Raw genomic sequence first — 25,216 nt, forward strand, 5'->3', positions numbered from 1 at the left:
GTACATTCCAGGTAAAGGTACCACACCTCAAGGAAGTCTGCTAAGTCATTGAAAAACAGTCAAATATAGCCTTTTTTTGACAAGACACTTCCTATAAGGTATCATTATGTTTAATTCAATACAGCAATACAATCAATATTCTTGGTTTAATTTACAACCAAGGCTGCACTGCTCAATGCTGACGTTACCTTTGTAAAGAAAGTGGTTTGATCTTAGGCTTCTCTGCAGCAATGGAGGATGGTGTTTTGATTTGTGGCTTGGTTGAACTAGACACCTCTTTACTTAGTTCTGCTTGGGTCTTCTTAATAAATTCATCATACGACTGGTAACATGAGAGAAGAAATAAAAAGGTTAAAGAATTGTGATTTTTTTTTTGCTACCTGCATCAGGAAAACAAAAAAAATCATTCAGAATCAATAAATCTAATTTGTTATTGGCTGGTAAAATAATCACCATCAACAAATAAAAATATTCACAAGATGAAAAATAAACTTGGTTAAATGCTACCGCTAAAACTTTCACACTAAATTGCAAAGATTGTGCAGCAATTCTGATTTCTCCAGTCAATAATAAAATAGTGCCACAAGCTGCTTTTAAAAAAGAAGTGGATACAAAGGAGGCAAATAACAGCTGATGGGGAGAGACTGCTTAAGGAGAGACTACCCAAAACAAAATAGTTTTTGAAGGGCCCTTGAAAGTAGGAAGGAACATGGCAAAACAGAGGAATTTGGAAATGATGATTTAAGTATGATGCAAAGGAGTTTCCAACTCAGGAGCAAAGACACAAAAAGCAAACCTAGATCATAACCTTTGAACAACCAAATATTTAATTTCCTCAATCAAAAAATCTTCTGTAGATAGCAAATTTATTTTGGAATAGGAAATATATGCAACATTCTTATTGCTATAAATGAAAACAATCAGAAGAGTCTATTTTAAGAAAATTCTATGATTTACCTCTAATTGTTTAATAAGACTGGCCTCTTGTGCTTTCAATCTCTCCTTCTGACGCTTCTTCTGCTCTTTCTTCAGTTTATCTACAATGGATTTACGTTTCCTAAGCTCATCCTTGAGTGCATGAATCCTGCCCTCTATATCACTCTGGTCTGATGCTGTTTCTGTTAGGGTTGTAGTCAAAGAAGTTATAAGAGGCAATAGCTTCCATGTTAATTAGTTATTTATCATTCAAAAAAATCTGCAACAGGAATAAAACAACAATTTATCTCTTAGTTTCGATTTCAAACAGTAATTGAACTTTAATCTCTCCTTAACATACATGGGCCTTGACACACCTGAAAGAGATAAATGAAAATCTCCACTTATGTTTTGTTGTCACACATGTGCAAGATCCCCAGTCCTTCCAACACACTGACTGATCAGCTTCATGACCCTGTGCCTGTCTAAACACACTGTTTTGGTGTGTGCACTAGCTGATCAAGTCCACTTTTTACAATTCTGCTTTTCACCCAAAACTGTCATAGCACATGCCTCAATACACTGGCTAACTAGACAATCCTGCTGCATGCTCTGGTCTTTCAACCATAGAAACAACTAGTATGCACAGGTTGATCAAAGATTCAAAGTTCCTTTATTGTCATGTGGACAATATTTTTTTTCTTAAAGGCACATAAAGAGGGACTTCTAGCCCATTGCTACTACAGTATAAGTCCTAAAATCCAGACTGCTCGGGCATTGGGTTGGTCCTGATTTTCAGATTCTCATGTAGTAACATTTGTGGCATTTATGCAATGTATTAATGCACAGATGCAAGCAAAAGCAGAGTGGTTGAGAAGTCCAGATTCTCAGGTGGACTGGATTTCAGCTGAGAGTTCTCAAGAAGTCTGGATTTCTGGCATCCATATATTTGGATTTTTACAGTATCAAGAAAGAGAAGCAATAGAGACTCTAAAGAGTCCCTTCAGACAGCGTCCATAAACCCCACTACCTCCTTACCACTGTAATCTCTGCAGCCGCACTGTTCCAGCAGTGAACCTGAACTCAAGGCCTCCAACTAACAGTGCCTTAGTCCTTGGTTCCAATCTCGTGACACAAGGAAGCTGACAATACCGGAAGTCCTTTGTCAGTCTTGCTCTCCATCAGCATCCTCATAAATCCAGGTCCTCATACATGGATCCAAGGCTGGCTGCTGGCCAGATGCTCTGGCTTCTTCCTCTCTCAGGTCCACACCAAGGGCTTCTCTTTCTTGCCTGGCAGGATGGGGATGTTCTCCTGTTTGGTATCCTGCACTGAACTCCTGCTTCCTCAGAACCCACTACCCTCGTAGTCTGGGCTACTGAATGTGGGCACCATCTTGTATCTAGACCTCAAAGAGTCTTTGGTGTCAAAGAACTACTGTCAGCTTGTTCTCAGGCAATTTAAATCTGCACGGGGCAGCCGGGCAGTATAGCTAGACCCTGCGAAGCAGTGCCGAAAGATCATGGCACCGCTTTCCCCAGGTTGCATCATTTGTGTTGCCATTGATCAAATCCATGGTTCTCCTAGCACATACTGACTGCCCTAACCCTATCTGCCGTAACCCTATCATAAAATTGGCTACTATATACATAGCACAGTCAGACCCAGAAGTTCACTAAATGTTCAGGCCCATAATGGTACACACATACTAGTCAAAAGCATGTTTCGTGTAAGCCTAGCCCTGTTTAAGCAGTGGCAGTGTGGTTAAGTTATTAGATGTGGTGCATTATGCAAAGTTCAGACCTGCCTCAAAGCTGTGAAATATATTAGAAAACATCTTTCATTGATCATGACCTCAAATGCAACTAGATTGTCTCTCACACTTATTTGGTTCTCTAATCTCCTTCAAAAGAGGAACTTTCTCACCTTGTCTTGCGAAATTCAACTCTAGACCTACTCTATGTGAATGGTTTTTAGATGTTCCTTGAATTGGCCTAGTAAGCCAATCAGAGCAAGGACCATTAGGGGTGGGAAAGAAACAATGGAGCCCCAAAGCAATCAACTAAGCACACAGAAACTGATAGAGCCCCAGACCTTCTACATGCAGCTCACTTGGCAAGTGTGTCAGCCTTGTAGCACACTAACCACCCAGAGCCGCAGGCCAGCTGCAGACACCATCAGGAGGGGTGGACTTTGAACTAACCGAAGACATCAAGAAAAAAATGCCACTTGAAAAAAAGCTACTGGTGTGAAATAGCACGAGCGTGCGCACACACATTTCACACAAATCAAGACTTCTGGAGTTTGGAGATCATTGACACCCCCCCCCCCCCCCCACATTGACCTCTGTTCACCATCATTCTTAGGAGTGTAAGCTTTCACACTGATTTCCACTGAGTTCAGTTTTAGCAGGGTTATTTGACACCATAAAAATCCAGTGAAACATGAAAGTATGCAGATACTTTGATTGTAGTAAAAACACAAATGCTGGGGAACGCCAGGTCTCTCATCTTCAATAGAAGATAAAAAGATGTAACTAATGTTTTGGGTCTGAGCCCTATACTGTATATCTATCCCTCCTATGGCCGCTGCTGAGTTCCTCCAGTATTTCTGTGCTTTTACCGTAAAAATCCAACCAAGTCATCAAAGGCACGCTCTCGTCAGCTCTAGAATTATTGGATGAAGTTTGATGAAACAAACCCAAATTGGTCTCTGGTAAGCAGTTTATTGGGGAGCAAGTATCCCTTGAGAGGACTGTCAGTGTTATCTTGCATCACATTTGGTGGATGGAATGTGATGGGAAATTTTCTAAATGGACAAGTAATTAACTCTGATGAACCTTCACTGGAAGGGCTTGACTTGAGAGGCAAGAGGTTCTGGAGTGCAAGTCTTCAGTACCACAAATGGGATATTGCCCATTATCACAACCATTGCTTTACCTCATACTCATTCATTTCTTGAAATCAAGTGGAGTGAATGAACATTACCATCCATGAAAGTGGCACAGTTGGGAAGAGGGTGCATCATCCACTCAGTGCTTTTGGCTAAATGCATTTCCACACATGACCCAATCTCGTCTTTAATATTCATGCTAGGTTCTGGTTTAGCTGAAGGTAGAGATTTTTTTCTTTGTTTTGGAACAGTCTTGTGTTAGGTGATTAGTTATCTGTCACCTTTCATGACTCCATATAGCAGGGCAAGAAGAACTTTAATCTAATCCATTGGTTGGGGGACTAGTTAGTTGTCTACTAGATGCTAGTTTTGTCATTTAATGTGCCGACGATCCTGTGTTACAGCTTCACTAGGTTGAGAGGTTGCCCTGTTGCAGCACCCACCACTTCTACACTCCCCACTGAACAAGCATTGGACTCCAGGCTTGATAGCAATGGTTTAAAGGAGCAATATTCCAGTCTTTGACATTATAGAATGGAGTTGAACACAATTCTGCTCACGGTGATATTTGCAACCCTTGAGCTACAGATATATTTCAAATTTGCCCCTTCAAGACTATGCTGTAACTTTAGCTGTGGTAACATGGAATTCTGTGAGTAACTTTCAAATATCCTCAAATTACTGAAAATGTCCAGTGTGCTTGTTAGAAGCTTCTTACCTGACTGTGTCACAGAAACAGATTCATCAGACCAGCTGTAGGATGCTTGACGTGATTTTACCTCAGGCCTGATCTGTAAACTGAGGCTGGAGTTGCTTTTCTTACCATCTTGATTTGATACACTTACATTCCCTTTCGAGGAAGTAGTCTGCAGAAGGGGGAAGGGATTGACAACAGATTAGTTTCCTCTTTTTAATTATTTTCCAATTTGATTTAAAAAAATTATCAGACAGGCATAAAAAGCATTGAAGTGTCTGCATGTGCCAGTCTTTTGGATGAAATACTACATCAAAACTCTGACAGACCCCAAGTTCTTAAATTTCTTCAGTTTGGTCAGATGCATGTTAACACTCTCAATGTAGTAGACAAATAGAAGGAAGGTCTAAGTATTCTAAACAATTATTTTTTATTTGCCAACTACACTAAAACAGAGCAACTGAATACTTACCTCACTGCTGCCTGTGAATCTAAAGGTGTAAGGTGCTTTAAAAAAAAATCGATGCACATCATTTCATGGGAACAGTTATCAAAGTTAGCACCCAGCAACATTAGATAATGATTTTGGTAAATAAAAGTTTAGTTAAAGAGGTAGGTTTTACTGACTGATTTAAACACAAATTTTATTTTAGGAAGGTATTCAAGAATAGTATGTACACAGTTGAAAGTACACACAGCAATCCTTACATTTAACGGTCCTAAATCAGAGGAATGCAGATTTCAGAGAGGGGTTCAGAGTCAGGCTTGGAGGTGCTGATTCTAGAGATAGCAAAGGAAGGACATGGCATGATAATGAAAGTAAAACAAAGGGTTCTAGATCAGGGCCTTCAGAGAATCTCAGGGTTGAACTTGATGTCATGTTTTCACTCTGACAATAAATCTGAAATCTGCAATACTTTGTAGGCGGAGAGATAACAGGTAAACCAAACCTGGTGCAAGTTCAGATATGAGAGACAAAAGTTGGGATAAGTTTTGAGCTGATCAAAGGTGGATATGCAAGGCCTATCACGAATGCCATTGAATAGTCTAGTCTACAGGATTTCTACAGCTGAAATGAGTGAGACAGATAGAAGAAAGTTGGTGATGGATTGGTGAATGTTACAAAGGGACACTGTATTGGTAACTTGGTCAAATATGGAAACTCCAAAGGCATTTTTTAAAAAAAGTGTTAACTTAGGAAAGAGAGTGCCTTGTCAAAGAAGTAATCGCGGAAGTAGCTAGAGGATGCAAGCGAGGTCTTAAGTGAATACTTTTCATCTGAACTAACCAAGGAGTAAAACTTGGTAGTTGCAGATTTCGTGGAGGGGACAAGAATATTCTCAAGCATGTTATTGTTAAAAAGGAGAATGCAGTAATCATTTGAGGAAACTTAAGTGGATGTATGGCCAGACCGAGGCTACTATGGAAAGAGATAGCTGATGTCCTGACAGAGATTTTAAAATTTTCACAGGCCTTAAGTGAGGTGTCAGATAGAGGATTTGTTGTGCTCCAACAAATATAGTATCTTTATTAAAGGGCAGCAGGGATAGGCCAGATATACAGGGAGCCTAATGCAAGTGCTTAGGAAATAATCTGAAATATTCTGAAGGACTGGATTATACATTTGGAAAGGCTGACAGATCAGAGTTAGTCATAGAGTCACGCAGCATGGAAACAGGCCCTTCGGCTCAACCTGTCCACCAACACCAAAATGTCGCATCCGCACTGGTCTCACCGGCCTGCATTTGGTCCGTATCCGTCTAAACCCATCCTATCCATGCATCTATCCAAGAACAAAGGATATTGATGAAGGCAGTGTGGTTTACATAGTCTGCACATATTTTAGCAAGGCCTTTATCAGCATTCTGCCTGGAAGGCTGATCCATGGGACCCAAGGCAAGTTAACAAACTAGATCTAAAGTTGGCATTGGTGCAGAGTTGCTTTTGTGATTGGAAGGAAGCCTGTGACCAATGAGGTACCCCTGTGCAGGATCCCTGCTGTTCACTGCATTTGTTAATGATTTAGATATGAACAGGAATCAGTTACAGATGTTTCAAAAATTGGTTGCATGGTTGAAAGGGAGGAAGATAGTTTTAAATTACAGAATGATACTGGTCTGTTGGAAGAGTAAAGGCAGATAGAATGTAATCCATTAAGGAGTGATGCAATTTGGGTGGTCTAACAAGGATAAGACATTCACAATCAATGGCACAAGCCAGTAGAGACTGAGGAACATAGATCTTTTTGTATGTCCAAAGATTCTTGATGATGGCAGCACAGATGAACAAAATGTTATTTGGGACACTGGCCTTCATTGGCTGGTGTATAGAATACAAGAGCCTGGCAGTTTACACAAAACACTGGCTATGCCAAAATGGAATACTGTATACAGTATTGGCCCACACCATAGGAAGTAGGAGACTGCAGTGGAGAAAGTGCAGAGGAGACTTACCAGCATGTTGCCCAGGACAGAATATTTCAGTGATGAGGAAAGAATAGATAGGCTGGGTCTGTTTTCCTTGACATTGAAGAGGCTGACGACAGATTTGAGAGAGATACAGTATATGAAACAACACAGGGAAAAGATAGGGTAGATAGCAAGAAACTTTTCCCATGGGAGAGGTGTCGAAGACAAGGGGTCAAAGGTGAGAAGAGAAGGGGATCTGATGAAGAATTTTTCCACCAGAGGATGGCTGGAATCTGCATTGTGCTGTCTGAGGTAATAGAGGAGGCAAACATACTCATAATATTTAAGAAACATCTGAATCTCCAAAGCATTGAAAATAATGGACCAAGAATGAGTAAATGCTTGATTGACAGAGACAGAATAGCCTGAAATGTTTGTTTAATTGTTGTATGGTTCTAAGCAAATTCAGGACATTGCAGAGAAAGCATTTCCTGCATTTTATTTCAGATTTCATGTTCATTTTTTTTTAAAAATTCCATGTACCTTAAGCCTGCAGTTCTAATACCCATTGGCATGTTAATAACATAGCAGGAATGGGAACGGTGTTTCAGCAGCCTATATAACCATGAAAGTCTCAGATTAATAACACATCCACTAACAGCAGTACAAGTTTGTAATCAGGATAAGACACCAGAACAAATCCTTCATCCAACTCCCACTAACCCAGAGGTATTCTGTAATAAACTAAATTGTGACAGACCTAGACTGAAGACAGTGTCAGTACACAAAAGTGCTGGAAGAACCCAGCAGGTCATACAACATCCATGGAAAACAAAATAGGCCTTGTGAATACAGTGTCCTTTTCCTTCACTTGGCTTTACTGTTAAATTCAACCATGCTTTTACCAATAGATAACCAGAAAAGCCATTATTTTAGGGTGATGTGGTCAGTGTAGTGGTTAGCACAATGTTATTACAGTGCCTTCCCAAGACCATTCTAAAATCGTGTTCTATGGTGAGCTCTCCACTGGCCACCGTGACAGAGGTGCACCAAAGAAGAGGTACAAGGACTGCCTAAAGAAATCTCTTGGTGCCTGCCACATTGACCACCGCCAGTGGGCTGATATCGCCTCAAACCGTGCATCTTGGCACCTCACAGTTCGGCGGGCAGCAACCTCCTTTGAAGAAGTCCGCAGAGCCCACCTCATTGACAAAAGACAAAGGAGGAAAAACCCAACACCCTACCCCAACCCACCAATTTTCCCCTGCAACCGCTGCAACTGTGTCTGCCTGTCCCGCATCGGACTTGTCAGCCACAAACGAGCCTGCAGCTGACGTGGACATTTACCCCTCCATAAATCTTCGTCTGCGAAGCCAAGCCAAAGAAGAAAGATTACAGTGCCAGTGTCCTGGGTTCAAATTGAGTGCTGTCCGTAAGGAATTTGTAAGTTTTCCCAGTTTCTGCGTGAGTTTCCTCCAGATTCTCCAGTTTGCTCACACCTTTCAAAAATGTACATCTATTCTGTTAATTGGCATATTGGGGTTGGGGGGCACAGGCTCAGGAGCCAGGAAGGCCTGTTACCATGGTGCATGTTTCAAAATTAAATTTTAAAAATGTAAGCTTCTTTAAAATTAGTAAAACAGAGTATCATCTTCGTTCTCTTACCTGTTTGCTCTGTGTTGCAACAGATTCAAAATCGTGGGAATAACTATCATCTGTGAAAACACTGTGCTCAGGGCTAGTGGATGTTCTGAGGACTGTTGATGCTGCCTCCACAGTCTGTACAGGTGGGCTTCCAACTTCATACGAAATGGAACTGTCACTATGAGGTCGAGATTGAGATGCTGCTGAGCATTCTTCCTCACTGGCTGTGTCTGGAGAGAAGAAAAACACGTGGTCATACCATACCCTTGCTAGGAGCTATCTTACTAAGCTACAGTGGACAATTCAGTACAGCTATCTTTTACTTCCAATTCCCTTTAAGTTGGAGCATGGTGCAAAGGGAATGATTGAGTGTTGCTGATTAGACAGTTAAATGTTCAATGAATATGCATCAACACCTAGATTAATTCAGACTCCGTAAGGTAACTTCTTTCTCTTGGACAAACTTATTCATCATTCATATTTAGTTCTTGTTATCTGTAATATCAATATAGACTTACACAAGGTCAAATATGCAGATACTTCTCCCATGTACCCAGCATTCCAAATAGCAGTGAACCATTTGAAATTGCAAGTTGTAGGTATGCAAACAAAGATGTTCCTCTATCTGAGCTCTAGCTAGATTGTTTCACAGCAGGGAGACATAGTGATCACGAAGATTATTTGACCATTTATGGGTTAAAAACAAAATATATACACATCCGTACACATTTGCTCTTTTGCGGCCATTTCAATCTTTTTGGTGCAGCTTAAAGGATCTGAAGAAAGTATGAGATGGGGCTGGGCTGGACTTGTAGGTATGCAGTTAGAAAATCAGCAATAAAGTGACCTAGTGTATTTGCACCATATTTCTAAGTGTTGCAAGTTATGTTTTGGATAATGAGATGAAGTAATAATTTCATGCAAAAGTGTAGTAGTTCAAATACAATGAGGGTCGTTGGATTATATGAGCCCCTCAAAAACATGCCAATGAATGCTCAATTTGGTTACAAGTCCTGTTGAGGAAAACAATGAGAATCTGACACTTACCTTTTGGACCTGAACTTCTTTCATTGGGTTCTCTCTTTGTCATCTTTGGTTTAAGCTCCTTGTTCCATGCAGCCAAGGCCAGCTTTTCCATCCGCCTGATCTCAGCTTCCTCTGCATCAAGCCGTCTTTTCCACTCAAGGAGCTCCTCTGCATGCCGTCGTCGATGCATCAGTTTCTGCTCTCGCTTGGTGAGGAACCTAATGGAAACATTAGTGATAGAAGCAAAAGAGAAAGGGAGAGAAAAAGTCAACAATTTACCATGGTTTATTTGTATGTTGTCTTATCCCAGTTCAATTATTTAATTTTTACATTTTGCAAATTGGCAGTTATAATTTGACAATCCATAAATTGCAGGTAACAAATCACATCTGACATGATTACAGCAGTGCTCTTAGTGTTGCAAGTAAAAGGTTAATCACAATGACTCGAACAGGAGTTTAATGATTGCTGCTGTTACTGAAAATTGGAAAATTCTATCACGGCATGACATCATCTTTCATTTAAAAACTATAGACAGAATCACATTTCCTTAACCTAGCACCGTGACCCTCATGACTTAGTTCAAACCAGAGGTTGTAACTGGGATCTTGAAGAACCCACCAAAGTCACCAATGCCACACTTAAGAATCATATAGACATCAGTACTTTCCTTTCATTTAGATTTTACCTTCTACTGCCTCACTAAGTAGGTAAAAATTTGCTTTGTTATTATTCCATTTTGTTACAATTATGGTTTTCCTTTCGCTCACACCAACTGATAATTGACTAGCATTGAAAAGGGACAGGAAAAATATCAATACTCGAAAATGAAAAGATACACTTTAGGCATGAGCTGCGTTTATATATTTGGGTATGCAGGGTCACTACATTTAAAAAGGCTACGTTTCACAAAGGAAACTCTATCCCAAATCCAGTCCATGTAATTCCATAATGAACCTCTCTCATCCAGAACTAGTACTTCAATGCAAATCTTGGTATCTTGCATTACCTGGTTTGACCACTGTTTCCAAAATATTCTAATACTTGTAATAGGTCTGTTTTAAAGCTGGAAACCCCTGACCTGACAAGGTGGTATTTCAATGCTTGCTAAAAACTCAATTAGTTCCAACAATTTCAGAATCTATGGTATTCCATGATCTTTTTTGTCAAATCATAATCTGACATGGAAAGAACTAGAGAATAAATGTTCAGATGATAATTATAGTATTTGCATATACAATAGAAAAAGAGGGATTTCAGATTGCGAGAACAGTTGAGTAAGTGGTGGTAGAAAGAGTAGTTCTGGGATGCAATGAGAAGATTTGCAGTATTAATTATAGCAAAAGCAGTAACTTACTTATTGAATGATTGTTCTGCCTTGAATTATTTCAGAACATTTAACTCCATTGGTGTTTTTCATTAGTAAACGTACCCTTATGAAAACAATAATGCTTCAGCAGTTTAGAGCAATCCAGTTAATTAATTCATTATCTATATTAGGGACTACTTACCAAATCATTTAACTGATAACTCACATTTAAATTCTCTTTCACTCAAAGTGAACAAAACTTGAACTAATTTCCTGGGTTTAAAAATCCATTCAGTTTTCCAACACCTATCTCTGAAAATGTCCAACCTGGATTCGTCAAAGTGCACCCTGTTCAGTTTCCTGGGATAGAAGATTAGGAATCATGGATTTAGAGTGAGGAGAAGGATTTAAAATGGAGACAAGGGGCAACTATTTCCACACAGAAATTGGTGGAAATAAGAAATGAGTCAGACGAAGAGGTAGAGAATGGATACAATTATTGTTTAAAAGACATTCAAATAGGTACTTGGATAGGAAGTGGGCCAGAAAAGGTAAATGGGACAACCTGAAAGACAATCCTGCTAGGTATGGATGAACTAAGCTGAAGGGCCATTGCTGTGTTTTATAGCTCTGACCTTTTATTTCAGTCTCATCATAATTGATTAACCCTGGATTGACCAATTCAGATCCACCCATCCACCCACTGGTCAGGAGTGTTTAGACAATTTTGACTCATCATTGTTAAGGTTTATTCATGGCAAACTCTCAGATTTTGAATGCAGTTGATATCATTCAGATATTTTTGTTTCGAAGTGTTGCCATCTTCATCAGTGCTGGAAATACCAGCTTTGAAGTTATGGCCATCAGTCATTAAAAAAAGTTCTCAAAGATTCCTCCGTTAGAACTGATTTCAGCTTTTGGAATAGTGGAAACAGTCTCAGTTCATTTCACTTCATCATAGGTTCGCTGATGGAACATTCAGGCTGAAATTTTTTTTTTCATATTACTCATTGGTTCTAAGAGGCATAACTACATTTTCTACATGACTGGTGAGGAGCTGCCCTTCCTCCAAAAATATTCAGTTAGAAGTGCGACATAAGGAAACACAAAGAAAATGTTGATGAATGATACAAACTTAATAAAATACGATATTCATCTCAAGAGCATTCTTGGTGCAACCTCCCAAAGCATTCAGCTTCTTTGATGACAGAAAGAACATCTAGTTATCAATTTATTTAACTGACAGGGATAAGGTCTTTATCCCAAGATGAATAAAGTTGCCCATCACACCAAGTTAGGTTTGTACTAATCCTCAAACCATAATTATAGACATAAAAGCATTATAATTCAGAGAGGAAATGAAAAAGATACAAATGACCCACCTGTGAGACATCCTCAGTGAGTTTTATTTTACAGTAGCAGTCATCTTTGTAGGTGAGGGGCTTTTACAACTGCTTTGAAAGCACAAGATGATGTGGGTCAAGGTGGAGAAAATCCAATTGTTGCCCAGTTCCCTGTGTGACAGGCTCATTAAGCACTGTAATTAGAGCAGTTAAAAAAGTTTCCGGGAGGGTTTGGGTCTCTGCCGCCTGGTCTAACACATTCATCAAAAGAGGTAGCAACAAATCTTTAAATTGCCTATAGAACTCAGGAGGGAACCCATCTTTCCCCAGGGACTTATTAGCTTGTAAAGTACCCAGAGCTTTCTCTATTTCTTCACTTGGAAAAGGTACATCTAAGTCATCTTTTTTGCTCTCTTCTAGTTTAGGAAGCTCAACATTTGTTAAAAATTCTTCCATCTTGTTTTCATCTTCTACTAATTCTGATTTATATAGTTTCATTACAGCAGTCATTCTTGAAATATTTTCAGAACCTTTTGCACATAAGTTGATATTAATTTATTCACTTGCACCAGGGATTATTCTTCATATCTGATTACTTCTATTTAAAGTGCTTCAACATGACAGCCACCCTAATGATTCCTCCCAATGGAAAGTTTCTGGAAAAGAATAACACCAACTTCTCGGAACCACTGAAAGACTAGCTACATCAGATTTATACCCGAGAAAATTAAATAGGTAAACAACAAAACTGATAACAATGTTCACAGTTTAGAAATGATTCAGGTGAATTTTTCAAGCAAAAAACATGGTTACATACAAGCTGGAAGAAAGAGGAAAATAAGACAGGCAAAATGATTATGAGAAGAGAATACCAGCTGACTCAAGAAAACCATTTTTTCTTCTGCTGGATGTAAATAGCAAGTAGAATATTGAGGTGGGAATGGTGACAATGGAAGTGAAATAAAAAGAGAATACTTCAAAGTACTTTATATCATTATGCCCTAAAGAAGATGATGGTAATTAAATTGATAGATGGAGAAATGGTAGAAGTGTGCATATACTGGTTACGTTAGCTAATTTGGATGGCAGGTTGCTAAGGAAAGTGAGAATGGAGATAATAATGCAGCAAATGTTCATGAAAGGGCGAGTAAGGTGTTAGGGACAATAATCAGGCAAAAGAATCAACAAGGAGAAGTTTTAATTTTAATTCACACTGATTTGTAAAATGGCTCATCATGTTTGATTTACCCAAGTAATTTTTGATTAAATTATAGAAGGATGAAAGTAATGTACTCATTATTGTTTGCAAGGTCTTTAGAGCAGCTTTTGTCAAAGGCAGCATCATAAAATGATAATTAACAACACTGAGACACACAGGCCGGTGTCAACTTAGGACAAAAAACGGCTGAAGGATAGTTGACAATGATGGTACCAAGGATTATTCGGTAGAATAATAGTTTGGCATAGTCTAGAAGGGCTGAAGGGTCCATTTTCTGTGCTATAATGTTCTATGGATTAGTGCTGGGAACACTGCTTTTCTTTGACATATGTAAATGCATATAGGAAAAAAGTAAAATTTGCATACTTTTCAAATAATACCAACTTTCAGATGCCGAAAACAATGAGGATGATACCAGTTGACTGCAACATGTTGTGGACAGGCTAACAAGAGGGTGAATCAAAAACCAACAGATGAAATTTAATGGAGAAATGCAAGGTTGTGTATTTGGCAGAAGGGGGTTGAACTAGATGATAGAGACAGGGGGAGAGGAACCTGAGGATTTATGCACACAGATTTTTGAGGCAGCAGGATACAGAGATAGTGATTAACAAAGCACATGGAATGTTGGGCTTTATAAATAAAGACAAGAATTGGCGATCCAGGAGCAGAGATAGTGAACATTTTCATTGAGACAATAATGGTTTATTGCCTCTGAAGGTGGTAGAAATCAAATTATTGATAACCTAAAGGATTATAAGAACACAATGGGGAAAAATGGGATGAATTGAATTTCTCTTCAATGGGTTGATTTGGTGTGGTTCCTCAAGTTTGTGTTGGCCTTCCTATGACAGGAGGCCAACGTCATCTCCTATACATAGGAGAGGCTAAACGCAAATTGCATAATTGCTAAGCAAGACTCCCATGTTCAGTCTACAGAGGTTACCTCAAACTCCCCATTGCCTGCCACTTTAATTCCTCACACTCCATCATCTATAACCTCTTTCACTATCACAGTGAGGCCCATGCAAGCTTCTGGGAACAGCACCTCATCTTCCATCTGGGCACTTTGCAGCCTCTATATTGAATTTGACAATTTCAGGAAACTTGATTACTTGGTTTGTATCAGCAGAGATATTAGCTCAGATTGAGTCCTCTACACCCCTTCCCCCTTTCCATTTAGATTCCTCTGGAAGTGATCAGCCTGAACTGCTGGGCATGTCCTCCTGCTCCACATTTTGCAATTCCCAAATTCTTTTGTCCAAATGTTTTCATACACTGACCCAATAACTTGCTTACATCTGATATTCATGGTCATCTTGGTTTAACACTTTCAGGAACATCCCTTTCCTATACTGCCTGCAGCTTTACAAACTCCATTTGTTTCTTCAATTCTAACAAAGGATCTTCAACTCAGAACACTAATTTGGTTTCTCTTCCCACAGATGATCACTTTAAAATAACTTTAAAAAAAACACTAAACACTTGGAGATACATTAAAAATTACTTTGGACTGAATCCTTGTAGAACTACACATCATGGTGGAAAAAAAATCAAAAACTTTAAAATCATCATCTAGCACAAACTCCAGACCCATCTTTTCAGTATCCACAACACAATTTAAAGATTGGAGCACTCATGACTTCAATAGATCATCAGGAATCTTTGCACATCAGCTGCTGTGAGAATTAATTTATTTCTGCTGTTAATGGCCCTTTGTTTATAGTTTGCTGTGTAGGATTCCTTTATCTCCTTGCGAGGTCTCTTAATGTACATCTCAACTGTGTGGAATAGAAATTTGTACATTCAATTCTATCTATGAAATACAATCTTAAATTTTGAAGATTTACGATCTTCTGGCATATTTTGAATGACAAATATTTAAGAAGAACTCATCTCATGCACAGATCATTAAGGGCATATTCTGTGAGTTTTGTGACAATGACAGTCTTATAAATTGTCCAAAATGTCATAGATGTTAAAAGAAAGACTGATGCAGATTTTACAAAGCTGTCTGTACTCAAAAATGGAAACCCTCAAGTTACTGCCAATAATTTCCTGACCCTCTACTGGTGTGAACTGATGCTTTTCCAGATGCTCTTCATTGCCCAAGGTCAAATGATTTTTTAAATGCTTCAAATATTGCTTATCAATATCTGAAAATAATTAATATCTAATTTTAATCATGTTAAATGCATTTCAATTCAGATAACATTTCAAGATACAATGATTTTTTAATTTTTTTTTAAAAACTGGTATTTCAGATTTTATCTTCATGGCATGTGGCAATATTTATTGTGTCTATTAGATAGATCAGTGTGGGCAGCTTCCTCTTACACTCCAATGATCAAGTGAGAATATAATTGGTATGCTACTACCCATAAAACTAAAGCCAAAGAAAATGAAAAAAAAAAATGAAGTGCTCAAAAAGCGTACACTAAAATGCACGGTCATAAAAATATTTAGGCAAATATAGGCAACTTAAAATGCATTAAATTAGCTCTGTTCTGGTCTTTCCTATGGTTTTCAAAAAGTTTTAAACAATCTGCACCAATATTGCTCTAGTTGGCATTAGTAGCTCAAAATGTTAGTGTAATCTGACATCTCTTCAATAAGCACATTCAACATCATGTTCAAAATTTGCAGGTTATTCCCAATCATAGCTTGATCGCAACACAAATCTCTCCACTCATCCCATGACCCCGAACCCACGTGCATTCGATGGAAGGCAGCATGCTTGATCAGCGAGAAGCAGAGATTTCACAGTACCTGACCAGCTGGTTGTAGATGTACAGCTGGAATTTGGGATGTAGGTTGGGGAAACAGACACTGAGAGAGGCCCAGTGGTGAGACGTAAAGACAGAGAAGAAGTAGTGGACAGGAGAGCAGTGTCTAAATCAAAGGAGGCAAAAAAGGAACAAAAAAAGACAATAGCTGAGTATTTCCCCAAATTTACTTCTTCCCTTAGATACCATTAAGAAAAATTTGCATCTTAAGCACAAACACCTCGAACAACATAAAACCATTTGGCATCCAAATTCATTCCACCCCTGGCAATTGAAAGCTGAACAAGCATCTCGGACTATTAATGCTGTTAAGAAGAATTCAATAATCACCTTAAGCCTCAGGAAATTAATGACCAGTTTTATTCATTTTATCAAAAATTATATACTTCTGAGGAGCAACAGGATAATGGATCTATTAATTCTTACTTATCTAAATTAACGTTACCGGTACTAGATGAGAAAGATATTCAGGAGTTGGAATCTCCATTTACGGACTTTGAAATCAAGGAAGCTATTCAGGAAATGCCTAATGGTAAGTCCCCAGGAGATGATGGGTTTCCTGTGGATTTCTATAAACTTTTTTATGACGAATTTTCTAATATATTTGGGGAAGTGTTAAATCAAGTTACTGAAAATCAGAAGTTACTGGAAACTTGTTCGAGTGCTTTAATAACTGTTATCCCAAAGACAGAGATCCTTTACAGGTATCTTCATATAGACCTATTTCTTTATTGAATGTAGACTATAAAATTATGGTGAAAGTATTAGCTAACAGACTTGCTAAATATTTACCTAGATTAGTACATATTGATCAAACAGGTTTTATTAAAAATAGAAATGCCTCAGATAATATACTTCGATTACTTACTTTGATCAATGCATATCAGCGGCAACCTAATCATCCTATGGTAGTTACACTATATGTCGAAAAAGCTTTTGATAGGGTTGAATGGGACTTTTTATTTAAGGTATTAGAGAAATTTAAATTTGGCCCTTTCTTTTTTGTTGGGTTAAGGCCTTATATATGAATCAGATTGCTAGGGTGGTGACAAATGGACAGATATCTTTACCTTTTAAATTGACTCGATCAACTCGTCAGGGCTGCCCATTGTCACCAGCCCTATTTGCATTGGCTATAGAACCGTTAGCACAGGCTATTATACAAAATTAGGATATTAGAGGGATGAGGATTAAGGATGAAGAATATAAAATTAATCTATTTGCAGACATTGTGTTGATATATTTGATAGAGCCTGAGAGATTGTTGAAACAGTTACAGGAGTGTTTATCGAAATTTGGAGAATTGTCGGGATATAAAGTTAACTGGGATAAAAGTGAAATTTTGCCAGTTGGAGTAGAAGATTATTCTGAATTTACAAATATTACAAAATTAAGATGGACGAATAAAATCAATTCATTAGGCGTGTTTGTGGACAATGACTATCAATCATTATGTCAATTAAATTATGTACCTATATTCAGGTGGATTAAAGCAGACTTAACTAAATGGAAAGATCTCCCATTAACTCTAATTGGACGTGTTAATTGTATTAAGATAAATATCTTTCCTCAATATTTATTTCAATCAATATCTTGTTTACTTTCAAAGAGTCTTTTTTCAGGATTTGAATACAGCAGTACAAGAGTTTTTGTGGAAAGGTAAATTAGCTCGCGTAGCGTTGCACAAACTTACTTGGAAATATGCATTGGGTGGCTTACAACTGCCACATTTTCAAAATTATTATGAGGCAGCTCAGTTGAAGTTTATTAGTAGACTGATGGATTTGGATCAACCTCCTAGTTGGGATAAGGTGGAGATATCATGTCTACCTAGAACGGAGATACATGAATTTATATTCTGTTGGAATTTGTTTTTATTTCAGGAATATTATATGCCAATACTGAAACATTTATTAAAGATTTGGATAAAAAATAATAAAATTTTAGGTTCGAAAGATAAATTATCAATTTTAACTCCATTATACAATAATCGGCTTATTCCTTTTTCAATGTTTAATAGTTATTTAAAGATTTGGAATTCTAAAGGTATAAAGTCAATACAGGACTGTTTTGTAGAGGGACAATTTCTTTCTTTTATCCATTTGAGAGAATGATTTGAAATACCTTTAAATTCTTTATTTATGTATTATCAGCTTAGGGCTTTGGTAAAAGATAATTATGGTAGAGCGATGTATTTACCTATTTTGTCGAAATTTGAATCTTTGACTTCTACTATACCAAAGAAGGGTTATGTTTCAGTTATGTATAATTTATTACAGGACAATATGGATAAACCAGAGTGGGAAAAATCTAAACTTAAATGGGAGACTGATTTAGTGTTTACTTTTCCTGAAGATGATTGGGCGAATATGTGTCAGGACAATGTAATTAAATTGACTAATGTAAGATATGGTATGGTCAATTATAATTTTTTACATCAATTGTATTTGACCCCGGAAAAGTTTAAAAAATATGGGTTTAGTAATTCAGATTCTTGCTTTAGATGTGGTTTATGTACTGGTACTTTTTTTACATGCTGTTTGGACTTGTGTGAAAGTCCAACCATTTTAGCAAGAAATTAAAATAATTTTAGAAAAATTGTATAATCTTAAACTACCTTTGGATCCAACAATTTTTTTGTTGGGAGATTTGTATTCATTAAAGGGAATGGATTTGGATAAAGTTCAAATTGCTTTTGTACGTTTGGTGTTGTCGGTAGCGCGTAAATGCGTTGTTAGTACTTGGAAAGATGATGTAGAAATTAACATAATACGCTGGCATAATGAATTGAAAGCTTGTATCATTATGGAAAAAATTACTTATAATTTACATGATAATTATTCTTTTTTTGTTGATAAGTGGTCTCCGTATTTGAAATATATGCAATTGGATGTATTTTGAACTGTTATTAACATTTATAATTTTTTTGTTCATATACATATATATAATATATTTATACACACACACACACACACACACACATATATATATGTATGATTTATATTTTTGGCTCCCATTAAGGGAGTTAGCTGAAGGGGTGAGGGGGGGGGAAGGGATTTGTTTTTCTTTTTTTAAAATGTTTGTTGTGTTTTGTTTTTCTTTATATATAAATCTTTGTAAAATTACTTTGTTTGAATATTTAGATTGTATGTTATACTTTTTACTTATCTGTTAAATAAAGTTTAAAAAAAATTCTTTCCACCCTTTTAACTCCAATCAGGCCCTTGTGTGGAGAAATTCATTAACTTAGAATGATATTTTTCTTCTCTTGCATCTTTATCCCCTACTGAGCTGCTATCAGTTCCAACCTCCCTATCCTTGGAGTGTAGTGGCAGGAAAAGGGAAGAAAGAGAAAAGAATCTCATGAAAATATCAGAATGTCAACTAACAAGACATATGACGTATGCAACCAAAATGGAAGGGGCTTGAGATATCAGACATCATTGGAATTTGAATTAAAAGTTCAGGTGATTTGAATATTTCTCAATGTTACTGACTTAGGGGTTGAACTCTTTGTACATTGACACACTGCAGTGAAACATTGAAGTCTACAGATGCTGTGATTGCAGTAAAAACACAGAAATGCTGGAGGAACTCAGCAGGTTTGCAGTGTCCATAGGAGGTAAAGATTTTTAAATTTATTCATATAGCATGATAACACGCCATTCTGGCCCACGAGTCTATTCCATCCAATTTACACCAAATTAACCTAGACCCCTGGTATGTTAATATATAAAAAAACCTGATGTTTGGGTCTGAGCCTTCTTCATAGTATTAGTAAAATGCAGGCAGGAAAGAAATGGCAGGGGATGTGAACAGACCAACAGACAGAAGGTGTTAATTGGATATGATAAGATTACAGAAGAGATGAAAAGTGAGTATTAATTTTGGGGAGGGGGGGATGGTTTTGGCTTTGTGAAAGGAAACAGAGAAGCTGAACAAAAATCTGAGAAGTAGAAGTTAATGCCATCCAGTTGCAAGGTGCCAAGAGAGAATATGAGGTGTTGTTCCTCCAGTTTGCGGATGGTCTCAGTCTGGCAGTGCACGAAGTCATGGGGCTGGAAATTGATACGGCTGGCCACCAGGAGATTAACGCTACTGCAGCAAAGAGAACTGAGGTGCTCAATGAAATGATCTCCCAGTCTACATCCAGTCCCTCCGACATAGAGGAAACCACAGCAGGAGTACTGATGGAGGAGATGACCCTTGCAGATTCACAAGTGAAGTGTTGCTTGGCTTGGAAAGAATGTTTGGGGTTCTGAATGTTGGCAAGTGAGCATCTCTTGAGGTCACAAAGATAGGTGCCATGGGGAAAATTGATAGGGATGGGGGGGGGGGGATAGACGAGGGAGTCAAGGAGGGAGCAGTCCCTACGGAAGGCAAACCGGGGAATAGGTGTCGGGTGGTGGGATCACATAGTAGGTGGAGGAAATGGCAGTGGATGATGTGTTAGATGAACAGGATGCTGGGCTGGTAGGAGAGGACAAGGTGAGACTACACACAAATTGGAGGAACACCATCTCTTATTCCATCAGGGCACCCTCCAACCAGATGGCATTTAACATCGACTTCTCTGGTTTCTGTTAGACCTCTCCTCCCCCTCATCTTTCCCTATATCTCCTTTCCTCTAGCTCTGTCTCTTTCCTTTTGTCCCCCTCTCCTTTTATAGAGCCATAAACAATCTTCTCGCCTCCCCCAATCAATTCTCACCTTTCCTCTTTTTTTATCATATCCAATTAACACCTTTTGGTCTGTACTTATCCCCCTCCCATTCTTCCTTTCCCCCAGCTTTTCACAGATGCCCATCATTTGTTATACCTTGAGAAAGGGCTCAGACCTGAAATGTTGGAAATATATCTTTACTTCCAATGGATGCTGCGAGAATGGCTGAGATCCTCCAGCATTTCTGTGTTTTTAAGCATATTGTCAAAATTCACCTGACTGCTCCATCTCATTCTATTTGAATAGAGTGCAATATACTTTAATCAAATGACCCTACTGAAGTAAGAAATATATTATCCAGGAAAAACCTATGCGCAGGTACCCAATTCTGATTTTTAGCAGAGGATAAATTGACTCTTTCTCTTCTCTTTGCTTTGATCCAGTCAATACATATTGCAACATTTTTCAGAAAGACCACAGGAATTCTTGTATACCCAGCACTGGACAAATTCTGCTTTTCTGATTTTTGGAACTGTGGCATTCAGCAAAGACATAACACTCATCCTTACCACCCTAAAATACCAACAACAAATGGAAGGCAGTAAAATGAAATGGATACTGTATCATGTGTCACTGAATTATATGCAAGGACTACAAAAAGTGAAACTTCTCTGACTAGAGCAGATAAGCAAATAATATTGCTGTTTCCTACTGGCTAAATTAATAGGATTAGAAGGACATCTGGACGATGGTGGCATGGCAGTAGCTGCAATAGCTTCTCCAAACCTGATCCTACTGCAATGGTTAAGTAAGGTGCCATGCAACAATTCTTAATTGATGAACATTGGAGAGTAGAGTGCTGTGGAGATGTGGAAATGTAAGAACCACAAAGTAAGGTACAGATCTTTGGAAGAAAGCTGAGGGGCTGCGCAGCCTGGTCTGCTGTGGTGATCAGGCCTCCAGACTTCGACATCGCTTGCTGCCAGTGGCCGAGAAGGAGATGCTGTGGCAGGTTTTGCGGAAGTGTGTGTGCTCTGTGGTGAAAGATTCGGGGAGCCCGGAGTGGCCTTGTCGTGTGCCAGGCCTAGAGGTTCGGGAGGCTGTGCAGTCTTGGAGAGCGGGGTCCTGTGGCAGATGGTGGGATCGGCGAGGAGGTCGTTGGGTCTCTCTATCGCTATTGTGTGAAGCTTGCAGGCTCGTATGGACACGTGAACTGTGTGGTGGTTCTTCACTTCAAGCTATAGACTTTTAAAAATCTAAGTCTATGAAAATGTAACTTGTCTCCGCTGTGACTACTGTCCAGTTTTTCATCCTTTACCGTATTATGTGCATTTTAAAAATTCACTATGTACCTCTGAGTAAGTGTGTTTCAGTCTCATGTAGTTTTTTTTTTCTTCTGTTTGGGCTGGTGTAGGAAAGCAATAGTCTTGCATTGTTTTTGTGCAATCTTGTGATGTGTAGGTAGCATTATGGTTTGGAAGAATGTTATCTCAAAAACTATGTACTGTTTTACAGTCTGGTCTTAAATGCCAATAAAGGTATCATATTGTAACTGTTGAATATTGATTTTGAAAAGAAATAGTATTCCCTGACATATTTTTGCATTGAAAGATATGAATTTGGCAGAACACTGAAATAAACCAATATTTAATTTCTTAATGTGGTGTGTAGTCCATGGACTTTTGCCCCATCATCATCCATGAGTTAGCCAGTGAGCATGTAGGTCTGACCTCACCAGTATGGCACTGTCGAACAATGCAAAACAATAACTTAAAACTCCCAATGAAAGCTGCAGATATTACTGAATCATGACTAAAGAGTCACATAGGACTGCTAATGTTTGCAGAACCAATACAGAAAAAGCAATTGCAGCAACTATACCATAATATAACTGGTTTATCAAGTGACATCCTCATCGCAAAGAGAGAGTGAATGAAATACAACTGCGGCTGGAAACATTCACTCACAAAAAGTGGCATTTATCTTGCATTCTGTGTAGTTGTGAAAGAGATACATTTACATCCAGATGACTTCAAATAGTGACTCAAAACATAGATGCATCATCTTTTATGTGAAACCACAATTTGACTCCACTCAAGCATTTTGACTACTGCTAATTATTTATCTTGTTTAAATGAAAACAACAGGTAACTAACTATAAGGGTTTTTTTTTTAAAGTCAAACTACATTGAATTATGGGCATTATGCAAACTCTTCATTAGCATTCTGAGATAAAAATGTGTTCAAAACTTAAAACAAAATTGAAGAATCCAACCTGTTAAAGTTGTTACTTAGATCACAATATGCGAAGCTATTACTTAGATACAAAACATAACACTGATAGAGCTAATAATCCCAACAAATGGATCTCATCAAAGCTCTATAGTTCCACCACATCCAGCTGTGATTCTTGATGGACAATAGGATAACTTACATGAGAAACTCCAAGAACATTAATTTTGTCACTGATTGTAAAACCCACCACACAAGTACTTAAGACAAGTCTGAAGCATTTGCAACTATGTTCATAATTGATGGGTAGATTATCCAACTCTGTTTGCTCTTGAAAACAGCGTTGGATGCAGCAAAAACATGGGACTAGACCAGAGGGTGAGTGTTCAAGGCCAGCCTTTTGATTCCAGTGACTACAAATCAACCACCTACCCAGCAACATATAACCACATCCCATTCACAAAAGCCTACTTTAGTGACAGAAGTGTTGACAGTGATCAGGAATGATCCAATGAGGTGACATTCCCTTTATTCCCCACGGTTATGTGTTACCATATTGCCAACCACTCATTTCGCTTTTCTATGTTCTTTTGGAACTTGCTTGCATACTCTTCACCTACTCACATTCTTGCTTAGTTTTGTGTCATCAGTAAACTTGGAAATGTTGCATTTGGCCTTCTCACCCAAACGTTGATATAGACTGTAAATAAGGAAAGCTGAAGCACTGATAATTCAAGTGCCAAACTAGTCACTAGTTAATGTGTCCGCCCAAGGAGGACACATTAATTCCTATCCTTTGGTTATAATCTTTTGTCTCCAATTCCACTCGTTTCTAAGTTGTTTAGCGGTCTCCTGTGGGAAAATTATCAAAAGCATGTTGAACATCCAAATACACTCTGAGGCTGCCACTCATCCACTATTAGTATCATCCTCAAGGAAATCAAATATGATTTCTAATCCATAAAGTCATTAATAGTCAATCATTATTTTCGTAATCACATACTTTTTTATAGATTTCAGCATTTCCTTAATTAGCAAAGTCAGGCTAAAAGGTTGAGAGTCCCGTTTTATTTTCTCTCCTCCCACCACAGCCTTTTAAATAGTGGAATTATATCTGTAACCCTCCAATGCATTGGAATCTTTCAGAATCTTCAAAATTACGGAGGATAATAACCGTAGCACCCACTATTTCCATAACTCTGGGATGTCATTATCAAATAATTGGGATATATCAGTCTTCTGGTGTCAACTTTTCTAGTAATATTTCCTCACTACTACTACTATCTTTCATATACTTTTAGTCAACCTTAGATTTTCCAGTATTTTTGGGAATTTTACAATTTCTGTGAAAAGTTAATTCTAAAGTCATTTCATTACGTCTGATCATAAATTCTCCAGTCCCTGTTTGTATAGAACCTACATGTGCTCATACTAATCTTTTTTTTTTAAAACATAGCTTTGGAAGCTTACACATTCTGGTTTTGCATTTCTTGATGGTTCCATTTTCTTTCTTGATTATTTATTAAGAGACTGTCAGGTCTCAGGTCCACTGTGTCTACTAGCACCTAATGTCCTGAATACACCCAAGGCTGACTCTGATCTCGGAAGCTAAGCAGGCTCAGGATGGGTCAGTACTTGGAAGGGAGATCGCCTAGGAGGTGCTGTTGGTTTCTGTGAGGAGCACTGGACAAAATAGCGAATCTCTGTCTGCCTTACGGTAGACAAAAGTTAAAAGATTTCATAAGTTCCATTCTAAATATAGTATTACTTGACAATAATGACCTTAATATTCCTTTACATTTAAAACCATGTTTAATTTTTTCATTCATCCCTGGCTGGATCACTTTTTCTGTTACATCTTTTATTTTAAAAAAACTTATAAATTCAATGTTGTTGATGAAGCACACAAGATCCCAGAGTTCAAAAGAAAGGAAGTTAAATCTATGCAAGACACTAGCTATGACAAAGCTGGAGTAGAAAAGGGGGGCAGTCAGGCCCATAATATATTACAATAGTCATTCTAAAAGTTCCAAAAAACAGATGAGAGCTTCAGCAGCAGACAACCCAAGGTAAGTGCAGAGTTTGG

At 38.1% G+C, this 25,216-nt stretch overlaps 1 protein-coding gene across 5 annotated transcripts in view; it reads right to left on the reverse strand.

Moving 5' to 3' along the window:
- cep350 (centrosomal protein 350) overlaps positions 1-25,216 on the reverse strand; it is a 237,025-nt gene that overhangs the window by 25,396 nt on the left and 186,413 nt on the right. For all 5 annotated transcript variants that reach the window (XM_069937585.1, XM_069937584.1, XM_069937586.1 and 2 more), the window contains exons 29-33: positions 9,601-9,797; positions 8,575-8,783; positions 4,526-4,673; positions 958-1,118; positions 189-322 (exon numbers count right to left, since the gene is read on the reverse strand). In XM_069937585.1, coding sequence (XP_069793686.1) covers positions 189-322; positions 958-1,118; positions 4,526-4,673; positions 8,575-8,783; positions 9,601-9,797 — 849 coding nt within the window. The remainder of the gene's footprint in view (positions 1-188; positions 323-957; positions 1,119-4,525; positions 4,674-8,574; positions 8,784-9,600; positions 9,798-25,216) is intronic.

This window comes from Narcine bancroftii, chromosome 5 (genome assembly GCF_036971445.1).
Source record: "Narcine bancroftii isolate sNarBan1 chromosome 5, sNarBan1.hap1, whole genome shotgun sequence".
Taxonomy (NCBI): domain Eukaryota; kingdom Metazoa; phylum Chordata; class Chondrichthyes; order Torpediniformes; family Narcinidae; genus Narcine; species Narcine bancroftii.